General features: G+C 46.0%; 1 protein-coding gene across 1 annotated transcript; it reads left to right on the top strand.

Moving 5' to 3' along the window:
* Nucleotides 1-989: 989 nt before the first annotated feature.
* On the top strand, nt 990-17,909 carry LOC139213318 (carbohydrate-responsive element-binding protein). Its single transcript, XM_070843994.1, has 18 exons — nt 990-1,017; nt 1,421-1,766; nt 2,892-2,998; nt 3,286-3,368; nt 3,527-3,616; nt 4,255-4,296; nt 7,098-7,272; nt 8,105-8,185; nt 11,018-11,169; nt 11,277-11,889; nt 12,000-12,073; nt 13,029-13,299; nt 13,597-13,712; nt 13,891-14,013; nt 14,214-14,341; nt 15,350-15,473; nt 16,899-17,028; nt 17,132-17,909. The coding sequence occupies exons 1-18, from the start codon at nt 990-992 to the stop codon at nt 17,293-17,295; spliced, it is 2,847 nt and encodes a 948-aa protein (XP_070700095.1). The 3' UTR covers nt 17,296-17,909.
* Nucleotides 17,910-18,589: the final 680 nt, after the last annotated feature.

The raw sequence follows: 18,589 nt of genomic DNA, 5'->3' as shown, positions 1-18,589 counted from the left end.
TTTGAAGTCAGAGTCCAATGTGTGCACAGATATAATGTCCATGTCAACATGTAGACACTGTTTCCCAAAGACTCAGAGGACTCTCTCAGGCCCAAGGTGGCTCTTCAGTAAGTCCAGAGGCACTAAAGGGATAATCTGGCTGGTGTGAGGTGCTTCTCCACAGTGGGTGTATTTCCTGAGAAATATATTATAGCCGCTGCAAAAAGAGACCCACCTAAAAAAAGAATCAATCTCAGGTGAAGTGTATGCTATCTTTAGAATATTCTCACCACAGACCAGTCCTCTTTCATTTCACCGTGCAGGACACAGGAGCTCGCTGGTCTACCGCTGCCTCCACCAGTGAACTAACACATCAGTTCACTTTGGAACCAACCGTTTAAAGTCACACCAGAACACAAGCCAACTAAGTGATGGAGGCAGCGGTAGACCAGCAACTCCTGTGTCACCTCATCCAACCCCACTGCAAATCCTCCGAACTGCCCCTTTAAGGCGTGCCTCACCAGATAGATAGTTGGGTCCCTCTTGTGGGACTTGGTGCACGTCTCCAGACTCAATCAGATCTGGATGATACAATGCAGACCGTCAGTGTGTCATATTGAAAATAAATCATGTAGAAACCTAATGGAAGCAAAAGGAGATTCAAATGAGATCAAAGTTTTGGAAAACGATGTTATCCAATTATCCAAATCACCCTTAAAACAAAATCTAAGCCTTAAAAATCACTTTTTTCTTAAAGAAGCTGAACTGAAATCAATCAGTGTGGCAGAATAAACAAACAGGTATTAGGTTTTTCAAATGAAATTCCTCCTCCTCTCCCTGTCAGTGTATCTTTGCTCATGTCCCTGAAGCCTCTTTAGGCTCAGACACACTGGAATAGGTTTTCTTCCAGAGGAGGAGGAGTGTGGGTTTAGTCCTCCATCACTTCAGGAGACCAGTGTGAGGATCTCAGCCTGTCAGTGTGTGACTGTTGCTCTAAGACACATGTGAAAATGGGTTCGCTCATCCTTCAGGCACAAAGTAATGTCCACAGAGAGAGAGAGAGAGTTCAACTAGTCCAGAGTGAAATCATGACTTTATTAATATGTTAGAGAAGTCCTGATGATGATGATGATGATGACAAAAACAACCATCCTCTTCATCTTTCCGTCAGGATTGGTCTATTAATAATTACCGTGCTCAGTGATTGGTGGTGAGGAGGACTTTACCACCGTGGGAGGTTGACATAATGATAGTAGGTGTTGCACAACAGTGGACACACACTGAGGCCGCTGCAGGGGGGGCACGGCCGGCCCTCAGCTGACACATGAGGGGCCTCACGGCTGGCGGCGACACGCACTTTGAGGACACCGAGAACAGGAGGAGGAGGAGGAAGAGGAGCTGAGGAGAAAGGTCACTGTGTGCTGGGTGTATCCTCCTGAAGGAAAAGGCACCATGGCGGCTCCGGCCGGACACAGCCAGCTGCAGGACTGCTCGGACTCGGACTCGGAGGCGGAGGGGGAACCCGCCCGGGTGTCCGGCTGCAGCGGGCCGTCGGCGGGCTCCTTCCCCCGCACCCAGGTCATCCACAGCGGACACTTCATGGTGTCGTCGCCCCACAGCGACGCGGCGCCCCGCAGGAGGAGGAGCGGAGGCTCCCTCAGATATGACTTCGACACGGTGAACAGGACCTGGTGCCAGACGTACCGCTACGGGCCGCTGAGCTCCGGCAGCCTGAGCATCGACCCCACTCTGACCCGCCTGTTCGACTGCATGTCCCTGGCCTACAGGTGGGTCCCTGTTCTAGTGGGGAGCAGGGGGGTGAACCCAGCTGGGGTCAGGTCAGATGGGATAGGAGCATTAACAAGTGCAAATGATTTAAAAAGTGAATCTGCCCCCCCCCCCTCCTCTGGAGCTCAGGGTTATGTCTGCTTTAAGAGCCATAAGATGCACATGCAGAGCTGCACATGCATATCAGATGGAGGTGTGTGGGGGGGCTGGCTCTGGTGTGTGTGGATGTGTTGAAGAGGACTTTTGCAGTCTGTTGCACAACAGTTTGGAAACTCTTCTCTGAAAAGTGGACTTTGATTGTAGTTGGCAGCGCCGGAGAGATTACAGTGTAACTGAGGGAAAGGAGAGAGGATCCTGGAGTGATGCCTCAGCTTGTTTCTAAAAAAGCCCCCCATGCTGCACACACTCTTTATGACATCTCAGTGTAGCACATGCTCTTTCCCCCCCCCGAGTGACCGACCTGCACTGCTCCTGCAGGGACGACTCACTCTTCACAAAAGAAGACGTCTTAATCTACCAGTGACTCTGTGCCTGTTGTGTTAGTCTGTATTGTTTGATGATCGCTGCCCAGTAAACCCTCAGCCAGGGATGGTAACCAGTCCAGCAGACCACAGCCTGGTAATGACGGACGTGAACAACTGTCCCTACATTATTGTGCCCAGCAGTGTTAACGGGTTCTTCTGTCCGGAGGTTTTTCCAGTGCTGTGCTGTCTCTGCTGTTTTCTGTGTCTGACATGTAGCGATGTCACTCCATTAAAAGCATGTTGAAAATAAATGACCCCCCCTGGCTTCCTAGCAACTCCCTGAGCACCTCACATTAGGGGGCCTCTTCTCAGCACTCAGCGGGCTGAGGGATGCTGGAACAAAGCGCAAACAGCCTGTCAGCGTTCTGGTGAATGAGCTGATTTGGGCCCTATTAGTCAAAACCAGGACAGATTTCCAGCAGGACTAAAGTGATGAGGCTGCTCACTTTTTCCACCGAGTCCATCTTCTTCTGGCGAGTGTGTCTGTCCCTCTGTCATGTCAACAGAAGGGAAAACTGTGCCGTGATGAGTCCCCATTTTCCATGAGTGATTTGTATGTTTTGGGGATTTCAGACTAATTGTGGATGTGTTTTTTTGCAGTGGTAAGATAGTCTCTCCTAAGTGGAAGTCTTTTAAGGGCCTGCGGCTGCTGTGGAGAGACAAGATCCGTCTGAACAATGCCATCTGGAGAGCCTGGTTCATCCAGTGTGAGTGCTCCCTGCTGTCTACATAAGACCCCTTTAACAGTGCAGAAGGACAGCACTGCCAAATAGTTAGTAAATAATCAAAAGACAGGAACAAGTATGGGATTAAACACAACGGGGAAGAGGAACCAGCTTTTACTAGCCGTGTTCATTAAGAAGACACCACAGTAAGAAGAAAAGAAAAGGTTTTCTGTCAGTTCAAACAGCTAGACATCTGACGGCTTGTTGCTCTTGTTTAAAGTCATTCTGATTCTGATTCTGATTCTGATTCTGATTCTCTGTGTGCTTAGATGTGGAGAAGAGGAAGAACCCAGTGTGTGGGTTCGTCACACCACTGGAGGGCTCAGAGGCCGACGCACATCGAAAGCCTGAGGTGAGTGATTTGTGTCTCCGTGAGTGGAAATACAAGCCGGCTTCTTTCACAGCTTTTTATATCCAATTCAGCCGCTCAGTCCCGTTTACACTGCTGTGCTTTCATTTCTGTATTGTCCGCTGATGACGCTGAACACGTGTGTGATCGTGGGTCAACAGGCGATCGTGTTAGAGGGCTGCTACTGGAAGAGAAGGATTGAGGTGGTGATCAAAGAATATCACAAGTGGAGGATTTACTATAAGAAGAGGGTGAGCGCTCGTTTTTACTGAACACATGCTTCATATGAATCCTACTGACTTCAGAGCCCCTGGTCCTTTTCCTTTAGAGCCACAAGCAAGTTAACATTTGTGGTTCACATCTTGACATTATTAGACAGCAAATCTTCAAGGTCCCCAGAGGATACATTCAAATGACTTTGGAGCTCAGCTGATGGTGTTAGTGTTAGAGTTAGAGTTAGAGTCAAAGTTTTCACATCATCACAACAAATATCTTCACACCTACCACGTGAAAACGCAGATGTTCATGGTTTCCAGATGATATATCCTAGTGACTGTGGTGATGCCCTGACTTCTCCTCCAACCAAAAGGTCCACACTTGTGTTCTTGAGTGAGATGTCCCACCAGGTATTGGATGGATCACCATGAAATTTGGTGTAAACATTCGTGGTCCCCTCATGATGAGTTGTGACATCATCAGTTTGCACTTCTAACACCAACTACCTGCAAAACTAATGCAATTCCCAAAAGCTTCAGCTGTAGTTAGTGCTAGTGCTAATTAGCAAATGTTAGCATGCACATCGTTAATCTGGTGAGCGTGGTTGATATTATAGATGCCGTCAGCGTCGTCATTATTTCCTAATCAAACTTTCTCTTTTCTTCTTTTGCAGCTTCAGAAAAAGAAGAATGATATTCTATCAATGCTTCAAGAGGTATGACAGAACTCCCACTTTCTTATTATTCTATGTTTTACCTCTTTCCATAAGTTTTGAAACAACACTAACAAGGTCAAATATTGATTTTGGAAGGTTGAAAACTGAACGTGGCCTATTGACCCAGGCTCCAGAGTGTGTGTTGTTTACCTTTGAATGCAGTTTGAGCTCAACATATGCTCGCCAAAGTCCTCCGAGCGCCTATTTTTAGCTCGTGGATGCAGCCTCCCTCGGTTAACTAGAGAGGAAAAGAGAGGATGGAAAAAAAATGGCAATGTGCAAAACAACTTGCGTCATGACCCGGCATTTGTAGGCAGTTGACACATATTGATTGTCAGCGGCAACAATACTGCTAAGACCCCTTCAGGCTTTATCCTTAGTCAAAAGAAATGGCCACAGAATTTAATGTCATTTAATCAAATCTGACCTACTTCCAGCTGAGCTTTGTAAAAGCTGAGCAGCGGAGGGGCAGCGAGTATGACGGTGACGTCACAGAGGCAGAAACACACAAAGGATCGGGAGGGAAGGGGGAGAGGTGGGAGAGAGGAGGGGGGGAGGGACCCTGGGGAAGCACCTCATTCATGATAGTATTCACATGAGAATGTGACATGTGCCAACTGTGCCGCTGTCTCTCATCCACTATTCCCTCCTTCACCTTTGGCACCAATCCCCTGTTTTTATTCACCCTCAGAGTCACTGTGTCACTGGAAGCCCACTTTTTAAACTAAAGTCAAAGTTACGACCCCTGCAGGGACAATACCTGCAGCCCAAACTCTTCATGCACTGTGCGGCACTTCAAATGGCACCTATCAGCACCAAGGTCAAAGGTTTTTATGCTGTGTTATCTCACCTTTCTCTTCACAGATTACACCCAGTGAGGGGGAAAACACCTCCGTAAAAACCAGGGCTTGTTTTTGTGCTTTTACTTGTTGATCATATAGTTTCTAACTGTTTTCAGCCCTCAAAGCCCCAATTTAAAAAGTAATGGGCTGTGTGATTTTAGCCTCAGCTGTGTTCACATAACATCTCTATCAGTCTGATTCTAGCAGGGAGAGTAGCTTTATCTGCTCTGACCAGACCTATGACAGCACACCACACTGCCAGTCCGTCTGTTTAACAGTGGAGCTGCCTGCCAAGGTACCAAATCAAGTCATAAACAAAGGCAATAGCAGGGAAGTGGACTGTACAACCTATGAGACTCTGTACTTTGATGAATATAGAATCTTACCATTGGTTTCCAGCCATGCAGTGTGATAAGATGTCTGTCTGTTTGGTCCAGACTGAATTCTCTCAGCAACTCATGAATATTTTGTGCAGATGTTCAAGGTGTCCAGAGAATAAATTCTAATGACTTTGTTGATCCACTGACTTTCCTTTAGTGCCACCATCAGGGCAGCATGTCAGTATTTCAGGCACTTTAGTTTATGGCCAAATACAAATAGCAAAACTAACAGTAAACACGGCACCAATTAGCAAATGTTAGCATGCAGACTGGTGAACCTGGTGAATATTACCTGCCAAACATCAGCATGGTAGCATTGTCCCTGTGAGTATATTAGCATGGATGGATAGATACACAGATAGATATCATCTCACTTCATCTCTGCTCATCTCCCCTCATTATCACGCCCTCATTGAATACAATGTACCACCTAGTTGCCTGAAAGCCCTCAAAAGATGTAAATAATGCCCGTTGGAAGTGAGAAATTGTGAGGGGCTCATCTCATATGCACATATATTCTTTTCCTTGCTGAGACGGAGGCAGCGGCAGCAGTGTGTGTTGGCAGAGGCCTCAGGTCTTCCTGTTTGTCCGCACGTGAGTGTGACTGCCAGAATTAGGTCAGGGACAAAGGCTGCTGCTCTTATTGAAATGGTGAGACATCAAAATAAAGAAATGAACAAAGCCGACATAATGATAACCTTTAAGGGACTAGTGTTTTTGAACAATATGACAAAAGTGCTTTTTCATCATGCACTACACACACACACACACACACACACACACACACACAGATGCATATGCACACACACACACACACACACACACACACACACACACACACACACAGATGCATATGCACACAACAATCTTACCTCATTTCTACTTGTACACTTACATTCTCCCTCAAAGCAGACAAATCGAGAAGTAAATGAATAAATTATAAGAGGGGATGTCGTGTGCTTAGACGTAATCAAAACACATTTCCGGCCCAATCTGGGCTTCCCTATAAATTTTGGCCTCACACTTAGAAATAGAGGGTAAAAACAAGGAGATCGGGGGGAAGCACAGCATCTCAAACAGACGGCAAACACCAGGCTGGACTTCATTCTCTGTGAGTTTTTTAACTGGGCTTTAAGAGGCAAAGGACACTTGGAAAAATGTGGCTTTACATGTTTCTGTCTGGTTTTCTAGACACTGGATGTGATAGAAGAGGAGATACCACTGCCACGCTTATGTCTTCTTGTTTTTGTGTGAGAGGATGGAAATTGTATTTTAATGAGTTAGCACTGTTGTACTTTTATGGGTAAGTGGAATCCACTAATTGTGCACATGGCTAATTATTAATAATATTTTTGGTTTTATTGTATAGCTTTTAGGTGTTTACATGCGTTTCTTGGTCCTTGTCACTCTTTCCACATAACATCAAATTCTGGACGTATCCAAGAGAAGCCATCAATGCATCACTTTGCCTTTTCAGTAATCTTTGCAGGGATCTTCTCTGGGATATTCTGGGGACTGACTTGCTGGGTCACGGGAAGTTGATCTGAAGTGTTTTTAAACTCTGGCCGATGTGCTCCAGGGTCAGATCTGCCAGGCCAGGCTGGAGAAATGGTCCAATCAGATGTATCAGGAGCCCGAGGCTGTGCCCGCGGAGGCCCACATGTTTGACCTGGACTGCCTTCTGTCCGACATCTCCGACACTCTGTTCACCATGACACAAAAGCCATGCCCCTGGGCCGGTGACCGACACGACAGTGAGTACTCAGCACTCAGACTCGTTTTCCCAGCGACTTTCAGCTGTGACTTTGCTCTAGTCTCCAATCTGTCTCAATTGCATGGCATGATTACATTGTGGATGAAAATACATTCCTTTATTTTCATTTTTGTTATCTAATAACTGTCTAAACTCGTCAACGTAGCTCCCTGCCATGTCTGCCACCAACAGGAGCCTAGAGGACAGATTAGCTGCATGTTATGTTTGTTATCATGTGATATTGTGAGATGTGGAAGTCCAGACACTCTAAGTTTTAGTGTGAGTGAAAATATGTGCACCTTTGAACAACACATTGTTCATCTTTTGTAGGTTTTGTACACAAACCAAAGAGTAAAACTGACAGTTTGTGGTTTTACTGGGAGTCACAGTATGTGCAGGACTGTTTCTTGGTCATTTTTGTGCCTCTGTTTTTGTATGGATCAAACAAATGAGATGTACTGTGTTAATTAGTAAGCTTTAGAGCTGCTGTGAGGGGATCTGAGGCTCGCGGTCTGTTCTGGACTCTATGTTAGGCTGTTTAGGTTGAATGGACAGATACTAGAATGGTATTGATCTTCTAATCCAACTATTACTTCACCGTTAGGGAAAAATACTTTCTCAGGAGCTTAAATGTTTTGTGCCACTTCCACAGTTTTGTTACCGGGTGCATCTGATGGTCACATGGGTCAGCAAATCGGCCAAAGAAACCCACCCTGCAAATAAGGAAATTCACTATGATGAAAGAAGACCTTTCAAAACACCACAGTGAGACAGACGCACTCACGTCTCCTCTCTCGCTCTCATGCCTGATATTATGTTCTCTTCCTCCTCAGCGTACACAGGCAATGCTGATATAATCCAGCCAGGCCTGACTCCACTGCAGCCCAACCTGGACGATTTCATGGATATACCAGGTACTTCTTACCCGCCTGTCTGTCTGTCTGCCTGCCTGTGGGATCTTCACATGCTGTCATTGAATGGCAGCAGATCAATAATCCCCCTTGACTTTGCTTGAGTATCGATGCAGCGTACACAGTTCTTGTCCTCCATAGTTAATTATTCGATGACACTGCGGTACCCGTTTTCTTGATTCGGTGCAGAAAAATATATTTGATATATGATGGAAAATGTCTGGACTGATTCTGATTTAACCAGATTTTCATGTCAGTTGTGAGACTGAAAGTTAAATATCTTAATTTCCGACAAAACAAGCCACAACTCCAGACACTCCCCAGACAGACACGCAGCGAAGACGATCCCAATAAAAGGTCGTGTTCTAGTGTTTGAGTGTCGAGTCGTTGGATGTGAATGTCTGTGAATGACTTGAAATGTGTGACACTCCTTTATCTATGTGCTGTGTCTGCAGTATATTGTTTGGCTCTCAGAGGTTAAAGGGCAGCCACAGGCTGAGTTGAGCTGGGAGAATGGGGAAGTGGAAGAGGATGTATTTAGCCACAGCCTCTGTGTTCTGGCACCACCTATGAGGCTAAATAAAGGGATGGGCTGGGAGATGGTGGAATATCCTTCTCCAAAAATATGACCTCTGATGACCTCTGTTTCAAGTCCTGAAGAAGATTAAAGATTAAAGTGTTGTTGTATTCCTCTGAGGTATTTGGTTTAAACCAAATAAACGTACCGTAACTATGATCATAAATTAACAGCTATAATCAATAGTTTTATGATAACTATGGACCAAGCAAGTTTTTTCTCAGCACATTGTTTTGGTTCCCTCTCACTGCTGTCATCAGTGCTGCTAAAGAGACAAATATTTTCATCAGGGGTTGGTGGAGACCAAAAATAGAGCTAAAAGAGTGACTATTCCATTTACATTCATTGTGCTGTTGGAGGTCAAAAACTCCACGGGGCACCTTAAAGATGAGGACAAGTTAGCGTTGTTTAGTGTTTACAGCTTGTTCTGCTGCCCCCAAGCGGCCACAACATTAACTAATGTATGTTTAAGTAAACTTCAAAGTAAAGTCAAATCCAGGTTTAAAGAAAATCTGAAATACTTTTTGGTGCAACATGAATCTTTCTTTATAAGTGAACACATCACAATGATGTGACCCTTAGAGTGTGAGAGGCAGGTTTCATCAGAGCAGACAGCAAGCGTGCAGGAAGACAGGGAGCTGAAGAGCTGCAGACAGTGGGGGGGGGGACAGGTTGGAGTAAAGTCACTTGCTCAGAGGCACAATAGATGTGGTTTTATGCCCCTTGTGTTACTTTCAGTGAAGCAATCCAGCAGCCCTGTAGCTACAAGTCAGGCCTTTGTAACCCAGAGACAACCTGCTGCCTGCTGCTGTAATGTGTGTGTTGTTCTCACAGCACTGGCAGGGTCCTCAGGGATCAGCTGTCTGCCTGTCTCTGGGTCACAAGGTCCAGGGAGCTGGTGAGTGTCTGTCAGTGCAGCACAGCTATGAGTTTCATTTCAATGCAGAATGCTTGTCTTGAATGGAAATGCAGATGGAGGCAGTAGTTTGTCCTCACTGAGATGAAAACACACACACACACACACACTAGTATGTATGTAGATGGGCCTTGTGTCTACAGAGCGTGTATCGTTCGTGTTAATCATGGCCGAGCAGCTCCAAAAAGCTGAGTGATTTAATATTTGTCTCCACAAGTTGGTTTGAGTTCAGTAACGTCAGATGTGAAGAGTCTGTTATTAACCACAACATGTCTTAGTCAGACGATAACGTGCCTCCAAAACTGTGTGACCTGGCAGATACGAAGCAAACAACCATCACGTACAAAGAGCTCTGCAACCTTTTGGATGTTTGATGTTTTAGCTCTGTGTGTCTGTTTTCTGAAATGAAGCCTTGCCTGTAATATAAAACTGATCTGAGATCATATATTATTTTTATATTTCAGACTGCATTCAGCCACATCTCTTAAAGAATGGAAGCATCTTAAGTGTGCGGTGGACATACTGAATTATCTACAAACATTCATTTAAAAGCTGAACCTTTTGTCCAGATTAGGTTTGATATAAACATTAACAGCCTTTGAATCTAATATTCAAGCATCCTTTTTATTACAATGTTGTATTTTCATTAGAGCTCAGCTGTGCAGGACAGATCCACCATTTTAATGGACTACAGCAAAGACATTTCACTTTTACTGTTTGTTATAAAAGACTCCTGGGTGTGACCATGCAGTAGATTACAGTCATTAGGGCTGAGTTATGCCCAAGTAAACAACTAACATCAAGATATTGTGGGTTAAAGTACGATACATTAGTTTTCTCTGGCTTTGTATTTGTAATGTTTATAGCCTGTAGCCTGGTTGTTCTGTGCTTGCACATCTGATCATATTAGTGTTTAACTAACTTGAACTAATAGCCACAGTCAACATGTTTCATTTCACTGATTAGCGGAACAAGTTGGCAATGTGTGATATGCAGAGTTTAGACTCTTACAGATTACAAATCCCACTTTCACCTCTGGTCCTAACTGCATCTACGCCACCTTCTTATCCACAGCTTCTCCTGACAAGAAAAGAAAAGAGGAGAAGCTGTTCCAGTAGTGCATGTGGACTGAGGTGACAGCATATGCTGTGTTGGGAAAGCTTGATTTTTCAGTGAATCTTAGAGGGAATATGAAATTTGGAGAGTTTTGAAGGAAACAGGATTCGTTGTTCTCACAGCCTCAAGCAGAGAAATCATTTCTATCGCTGCAGCTGTTTCAGCGCTCAGAGTTTCATTACACCTGACAGTCTGATTAACTGTGTTTGTGTGTGGTTTTGTTCAGATATCTTTCTGAATTACCGGGGCCAGCCCACTGAGCAGACAGGCTTTGCTGACTGTGGGTATTTTGATAGCTCATCCAGCACAGATTTCGCTCCTGTTCCCTCCCCCGTGGTAACATCTCCTCAGCTGCTCATCGACACCCCGCTGGCTCAGGTACGGCTGCTGTAAACAGCTCCTCGAGCTTGTCAGATGTGCTGCGGGAATGTTTCATTAGCAACTGTTGTTTCATCAGTAAAACAGGCCTCCTCTGTCTTTTCCAGCCCAGTCTGTCATCTGACAGTTTGCCTCAGCCCTCCTCATCCAGTACCAGGCCAGACCAGACCAGGCCGGACCAGGGATGTGGTGAATACCACACGTCTAGCATCATATCGGGCGCCGTGCCGTATGGACACCATCCATACTCCGATCCACCCGTTTCTCTGGCGTACACCAGCAGCGTCGAGCAGCCGGCCTCTGCCAGCATTCCCTTTTTGTACCCTCTGCCATGCCACAAGTTTGGTTACTACACGACGACCAGCGTGACCCCCACTGTCATCACTCACACCGCCTCCACCATGGGGGCCCAGGGCTCTGCGCACCAGGCTCACGTCTGCCCTCACACTGGAGACACGTACACCCAGACCCCCTGCCACTCTCTCAGTTACCCGGCTACGGTGTCTAACCCGGTCCACGCCGCGCTGCCCTCTGTCACCGCGGCCCACTGCTTCTCAGTCCCGGAGCAGGTGCTCGTTACAGGGGTCAGAGGGAAGCACAAGCAAAAGACCGGAGGAGCGAGGACAGCTGGTCCCCCTTTAGCTCTGTCTGGGCCCCCGTCTACTGCACCCACACCCACCAGCTGCCTGGCTAAGCTGCTCTCCTCCGTCGCCTGTGAACGTGAGTCAGTTCTTCACTCTTTAATTAACAACAATTGTTAAACCGAAAAGAAATGAGTGGGACCATGTTTCAGACACCACAGAACTAACTATTGGTTTCTGTGTTTCCAGGGAAGCCATCACTAGGATTTGAAACTACTGTAGTGACAACCAAAGGTCAGGGGTCATCATCTCCCTGCTCCTCGGTGAGCTTGTCCTTTAGTTTCAAAACAGCAGTGTCCTTTTGTGTTGAGAGCTGCTCGGCTCTGCAGCTCAACAACAAACATGTTCAACTTAAGGAAACTACTCTAATTTACTTTCTTGCCAAGTGTTAGATGAGAGAATTGACACCATTCTCACATTTGTATGCTAAAAGTGAAGCTATAGCCAGCAGCCTGTTGGCTTAGCTTAGCATTAAGACTGGCTCTGTCTGAAAACCAAAATGTAAAAACAGCACGTACTACAGTGTCTACAAAATGAACTGTTTCATTTAAAAGCAGAACCTTTTGTCTAGATTGTGTCTGATATAAAACATTAACAGCCTTTGGATCTACTATTCAAGCATCCTTTATTACAGTTTTGTAATCCCATTACCAATTTCCAAACCAAAATGAAAAAACAAATGACGGCAGCGTGTTTCCGGTGTCCACCATAGAAGATACACAGCACACTTCTATATGAGCCCTTCAAATGTGCAGGCCCAGTTTGAGGCAAAGGGAACGCTTATCAATCCAATACTTTCCTTTAAATTAGGTTTTAGATGAGGTCAGAAGAAAACAATGCTTTGAAAGGAAAAAAAGAATTGATTTTGCAGTTGTCTTTTTCACACACAGAGCAGCGACGTCTGTGGGACAATGAGGAAATAAAGACTCAGTGAGAGCTAAAGAACACACTGCACTGTAAAACACTAACCAGAACGGAACGGAAGACGATCATGAAAAGACTTAAAAACCCATAAAAAAAGTGTTGATGTTTTTACAACTAAACCTAAAAAAACCAAAGTATCTGTTGAGCAACAGTGTGTTCGATATGTGTGTATTTGATTTCATAATCACACATATATATATATATATATATGATTATATAAGTGTCTATAAGTGTAAAAAACCCAAACCTGTTTAAACAGGCCCTTCTAACTAGAGACTGTGTGTTGTTTAGCAGTCAAGCAGCAGCAGCACACATGTTGCAGGAGCTTCTTCGCAGCTGCAGCATGGAGCTGGCTGGCCTGCTGGGATCCCAGTGGTGACACCTCTGCACAGCCAGAGAGCCACCCTGGGTCACAGCGGACCCCACGCCAGCACCTCCAGGGGCTCGGCGGTGTCTGCCCTGCTCACCCACGGCTCCACGCACACCGGCACGACCCTCCTCATTCCCAAGACTGAGAAGCTATCACCTGTCCAGCTCTACGCCGTGGACAGGAGCAGCCTATCAGGTACGGCGTGCACAGCTTCAACGTGGAACAGTGTCTCGTGTTTTTCAGGTGCACACGAGGATTGTGTCTTTTTTAAAATGATCAGTGATAAAATGTTCACACACTGGGGACAATGACATGCTAAGAAGTCTAGTGATGAGAACACAGACACCAGATGAATCATGTACCCTTGATGGATTTGTGGCTCCTTAGTGTCTTTTCTGTTGCAAGCCACATGGTTGGGAACCACTAGAGATACGCTAGTTAGATACGCTAGAAACTAGAATGGCTAAATGTTGTTATCTGTGTTTCTTGTAGTGAATTTTACGGGACTTCCAGGCCAAACGTCGCCACCAAACCCTTTAGAGAAAGCTTCCAACCCCGAATCCTCACACTCAGGCTTCTCAGGACATGGAAAGATAGAATCAAGTAAGGTAGGACACACTGCCGCATCTCATCTGTGCTTCCATCCAGCACAGCATGGCATCCAGTCATTTTGTTAAATGTAAAAAAACATCAAGCTCCTGTTGAGTGAATACAGGAAGCTGATTGTTGGCTCAGTTCGTGACTCTGGGTGTGAAGGTGTATGTTTCCATGCTGTGCTCCCTTCAGCAAACAGAGACCAGGAGGATAACTCACATCTCGGCAGAGCAGAAGAGACGTTTCAACATCAAGCTGGGTTTTGACACTTTACATAATCTTGTGACAACACTCAGCTCTCAGCCAAGCATAAAGGTACTGTGAAAAGATGTGCTGGAAGGTGGGGGCGGAGAGCGTCGACTAAGAGATGGGCTGATGCACAGTTTGACTGGAAAGCTATATGAGATGTGAATGCAGGAAGGAAGCATTATTTATTTATGAAGGCAGTAATGTTGAGTAGTTGTGATTAACTGTGGTGAATTGCTGACATGTAATCCCTCTGTCTGCTGGCACAGATCAGCAAAGCCACCACGCTGCAGAAGACGGCCGAGTATATCAGTAAGATGCAGCAGGAGAGGGCGCAGCTGCACGAGGAGGCTCAGAGACTCAGGGAGGAGATTCAGCTCCTGAACTCGGCTATCAAGTAGGACCTTTAGCTAGGCTTAACTTCTGCGTGCGTGTGTGGGTATGAGGTTCAGCGCGTAGGATTTAGGGATCTATGAGCAGGAACGGGATACAGCATTTGTAATTATGTTTTCAATAGTGTATAATCACCCCAAGCTACGAAATGTTGTGTTTTCATTACCTCAGAATGAGTCCTTTCAATATGTATGTCTACATAGGGGCAGGTCCTAGTGCACATCACCATGTCTCTACAGTAGCCCAGAACGGACAAACAAGGGCTGTTCATGTTTTAAGTAAATGAAAGAAGTGTTGTGCTGTCATCAGGGGATCATACTTATTATTTAGCACAAGAAAAAACAAGGGAGCGTGAATCCATCAGCCACAGAAGTCTCACCGAAGGGAGGGGTGAGTTGAGGGGTGTTTAGTTAGTTGCAGTCTGCAATGTCACCACTAGATGCTGCTAAATCCTACGACCTGCTCCTTTAAATCACTGTCAGACACATACATGTTAAGACTGAAGACTGGGGGTGGCCTGGGACAGAAGCCATGTCCCCAACTTGTAAAATGCCAATTTTTGGGTTAGTAGTAAAGGAACTGGTTAGGATTAGGTTTGGTATGGTTATGGTTAGGGTAAGTCTCCTGTGTGTGTGTGTGTGTGTGTGTGTGTGTGTGTGTGTGTGTGTGTGTGTGTGTGTGTGTGTGTGTGTGTGTGTGTGTGTGTGTGTGTGTGTGTGTGTGTGTGTGTGTGTGTGTGTGTGTGTGTGTGTGTGTGTGTGTGTCCACTAGGATTAGATGAATATATTTAGGTTTATTATTATGTCAGTGTGATATTTTGATGTCATTTGAAGGATGTGTTCCCCATCACTTCAGTGCATTATCTCTTTATGTATGGCCAGTATAATAAGTAAAGATGATTACAGAACACAAGACCTGTTTCAGGGTCCATATGGCCACCCGACCATTGTTTTAAGACAGACAAGTTGTGAGGCCTTCCTTTGAAAGCACACCCTCGTGTCTCTTGATGCAGTGCGTGCCAGCAGCAGCTACCAGCCACCGGTGTTCCCATCACACGGCAGCGCTTCGACCACATGAGGCAGAAGTTCAGAGAGTACGTCCAGGTGCAGACGCTGCAAAACTGGAAGTTCTGGATCGTATCCTTATGAGGGTAAATCTGCCAAGGGTTAATTACAACACCACTCTGCCACAAACACAGTTTATAAAACCTACTTACTCTGCACAAAGAATATAATCCTTTGTTGCGTACTAAATGTACCCATCTATTCCCGCGTGAGGGGCTTCTGTTTCAGTTATTTGCAGCAGTTGGCTGCAGCATCAACTGGCTTCTTCAGACTTTGGAGCAATCTCAAATTTAGTTTTGTTCCCCAAATGTTCCTCTTTGAATCCAAATGAACTAATCGCAGCAAACGTTGTGCCCGTCTGGAAGGAGACAGAGTCACAGTGATACAGTGTTTTTTAACAGTACATGTGGTAGGTGACCAAATCCTGGTGCAGATTTCATTATGGGATTTTAATTTATATGATGCCCACTGTTCACATCTCAGTGTAATCAGGCACATACAATACAAATGTCTGTGAGGTGCAAATGCCAGTTGCATAAAAACCATAGTAATATTACTCCATAACTCTTGATGATCACCTAATATGTTACTGCTGCAGGCAAGACGAGCAGCTTAGCTAACGCTTTTAGCATCTTTGTGTGCTGCACAAAAACACCTTGGGAGTGTTTTCTTTCCATCACTGTTGAGGTGCTTTCTGTGGTTCCTCAAGGGATTGTGCATTTTTCTGAAAACAAAGCGAAGAGGATCTTTTCTCTTTACATGAAGTCAAAATAGGAACATTTGCCGTGTGTTCGGCTGCTAATGTCCCAGCCTCCCCACAGACCGCGCTGTTCAACAGAGAGAATACATTTACGTCTCTGTCACCCACTAGTTTAGTGCCGCTTCCAAAACAATGAGATACCACTGAAATAACCATTTTTAAACCACAGTTTTTCAAGCCTGATATATCCTTTCCCTGTGTGCCATAGAGCTCCATTGTTTCAACAACAGTTCAGAGCACATCAGTGTTGCACTGTTTGACATGTTCCTGTTCTACAGTGAACACACAAGCTGTAGTTTATGTTTTAGCTGATCAAACACACAGACCTGCTGCTGTAAAGACTCACTAGAACACCTGCTGTGGATTCATCCGCATCTGAAAATAGTCCCCAAAAATGTTACTCCAATTTGCTCCTGTTGGAGTAACATCTGCTACATACAGGAAGCTGCTGAGCCAGAAACCATGTCTTGATGAGCTGAACCTGAAAGTCAGAAAGTATCGATGAACACACTGTTGATTTTGTTCCTTTTTTGGGATTTGTTGACCACAAGGAAGCGATAAACACCACCAGCCATTAAACACTATGAAGAACTGTATACTATGAACACCATCTGAGTCAGTGTGTAATACATACTATCAGTTCAGCAGCGTTACGGCAACAAGACAGTTGAAGAACGTCCCTGAACTGTGTGTCACATTTAAATGAGCCAGACTTCTCTTCCTCAACTCAGCGTCAGTTCAGTATCATTATTGAGCCGCTGTTCGAGTCCTACAATGGGATGGTGTCCACTGCTAGTGTGGAGGACCTGTGTCGATCCACTCTGTCCTGGCTGGACCAACACTGCGCCCTGCCGGCCCTGAGACCCAGTGAGTCCAGCACAAGTGGCTCCTCAGTCCAGATCGACAGCCTTATTCCGTATGTTTGCTGTCACATCAGCCATAATGTGTGTTTCTCTGCGTGCCCCCTCAGTGGTTCTGAGTTCACTCCGTCTCCTGAGCACCACCACGGCCATCCTGACTGACCCCAGCCTGCTGCCGGAGCAGGCCACCCTCGCTGTCACCCAGGGCGACCCCGCTGCCGCCCCGGACCACTCCGTCCAGCCCGCCGCCCGGGACAACATACACACCATGTGACCGTGAAGGACAGACTCGGTGGAAGCTTAACTGCAATCCACCGCGATGTACGGGAGACTCAACACTCAGCTCTGCCACTCTTAATAATGCATAATCACATTCCAATAAAGCTCACCAGCTGCAGCGAGAATGGATCCCACTACAGCCGGAAATCACATGACCTACATGAGATCTGTGTTTAGATTCTCATGAAGGTGTAACACACTTGTAATATACATTTGTAATTAATTCATAACTAACTGGTTGATTTTCTTTGCTGATGGTAAATTTGTTTGTTAACATCAGTTGGCATCTGCATTATATTCTTCAATTAAGGACATTTACTGAGTGTAATATACAGCATGTCTTACTGCGCCGCTCCTTTGTCTAACGCTGTATTGGGATTTTCACCCCGTTGGAAAACATTAAAGAAAATCAATAGATATTAATGAGATATTAAGTTTAGTGGGTCTCAAAGTGTGTGAAACCACCGTGGGTCCAGAGGGGCCACAGCTAAATGAAAGAAAAACTGAAGTTGAGTGTATCAACGGTTCCTGTCGGACTGTGACAGGACAGTTACTTCAGTCTGTGGGTTTGCAGGACTAAAATGTGACCTGTGTCCCCTTTGAACTAAAGAGTTGGATCAAAATGGACTGATGACTGTCATGATTTACCAACACAGCGTCTTCACCCAAGCTACACTACACCTCACTAACACACTGCATGTATGTGAACGGTGGCTCTGTTCTATCCGAGTGTCCCGGTGAGCCAGCACACACAGGACCAGGGCCCTGAGACTGAAGCAGCTGAATGGAATCCAGCCATCATTCATTTCATGGCCTGACCCCCGCATGGCACTGCTGCCGGTGAGGCCAGTTATCCAGAGAAACACCGGGGGAGCCCCCGCGCTAGGTGGCGCTCTCCCAGTGCTCTTGGCTCTTGGCTCCACGCCTCCCCGGGCTGCGGCCGCTCCTCCGGGCCTGCAGGGGGCGCTGTGCTGCAGGCGGCGCCAGGGAAGCGCAGTGTGAGGGTTTTTTTTTTTTTGTTCCCAGATCTCTGTGCGCTGTCCACTTCAGCACCACAAGCCGAGCGGAGGCAGCGGGCTAGCTTACGCTGAAGAGGAGGGACTGAAGACACGGCTCAACATCAGCACCAGCACCCACCGGAGTCCCGCACACCGAAAAATACGCACCGAGACCCGCCAGAGACCCGGACGGCGACCAGGCGAGAGCCCGCGGAGGAGGTAAGAGTTTCCAAACAAGCCGAAGGGCTCAAGTTGGCGGAGGCAGCGATAATAACGGGCTTCAGTGAGGAG

The sequence above is a fragment of the Pempheris klunzingeri genome, chromosome 14 (assembly GCF_042242105.1).
Source record: "Pempheris klunzingeri isolate RE-2024b chromosome 14, fPemKlu1.hap1, whole genome shotgun sequence".
NCBI classification, from domain to species: Eukaryota; Metazoa; Chordata; class Actinopteri; order Acropomatiformes; family Pempheridae; genus Pempheris; species Pempheris klunzingeri.
Note: the sequence above shows the minus strand (reverse complement) of the source record. Positions and strands in the feature narration are given on the sequence as shown.

What these genes read in the sequence shown, in the direction of transcription:
- LOC139213318 (XM_070843994.1), top strand. Translation starts at nt 990, where the DNA reads ATGGGTTCGCTCATCCTTCAGGCACAAA. An exon ending in TGCATGTCCCTGGCCTACAG is followed by an intron (nt 1,767 to 2,891) that starts GTGGGTCCCTGT and finishes GTTTTTTTGCAG; the next exon opens with TGGTAAGATAGTCTCTCCTA. An exon ending in GCTCTCAGCCAAGCATAAAG is followed by an intron (nt 14,014 to 14,213) that starts GTACTGTGAAAA and finishes CTGCTGGCACAG; the next exon opens with ATCAGCAAAGCCACCACGCT.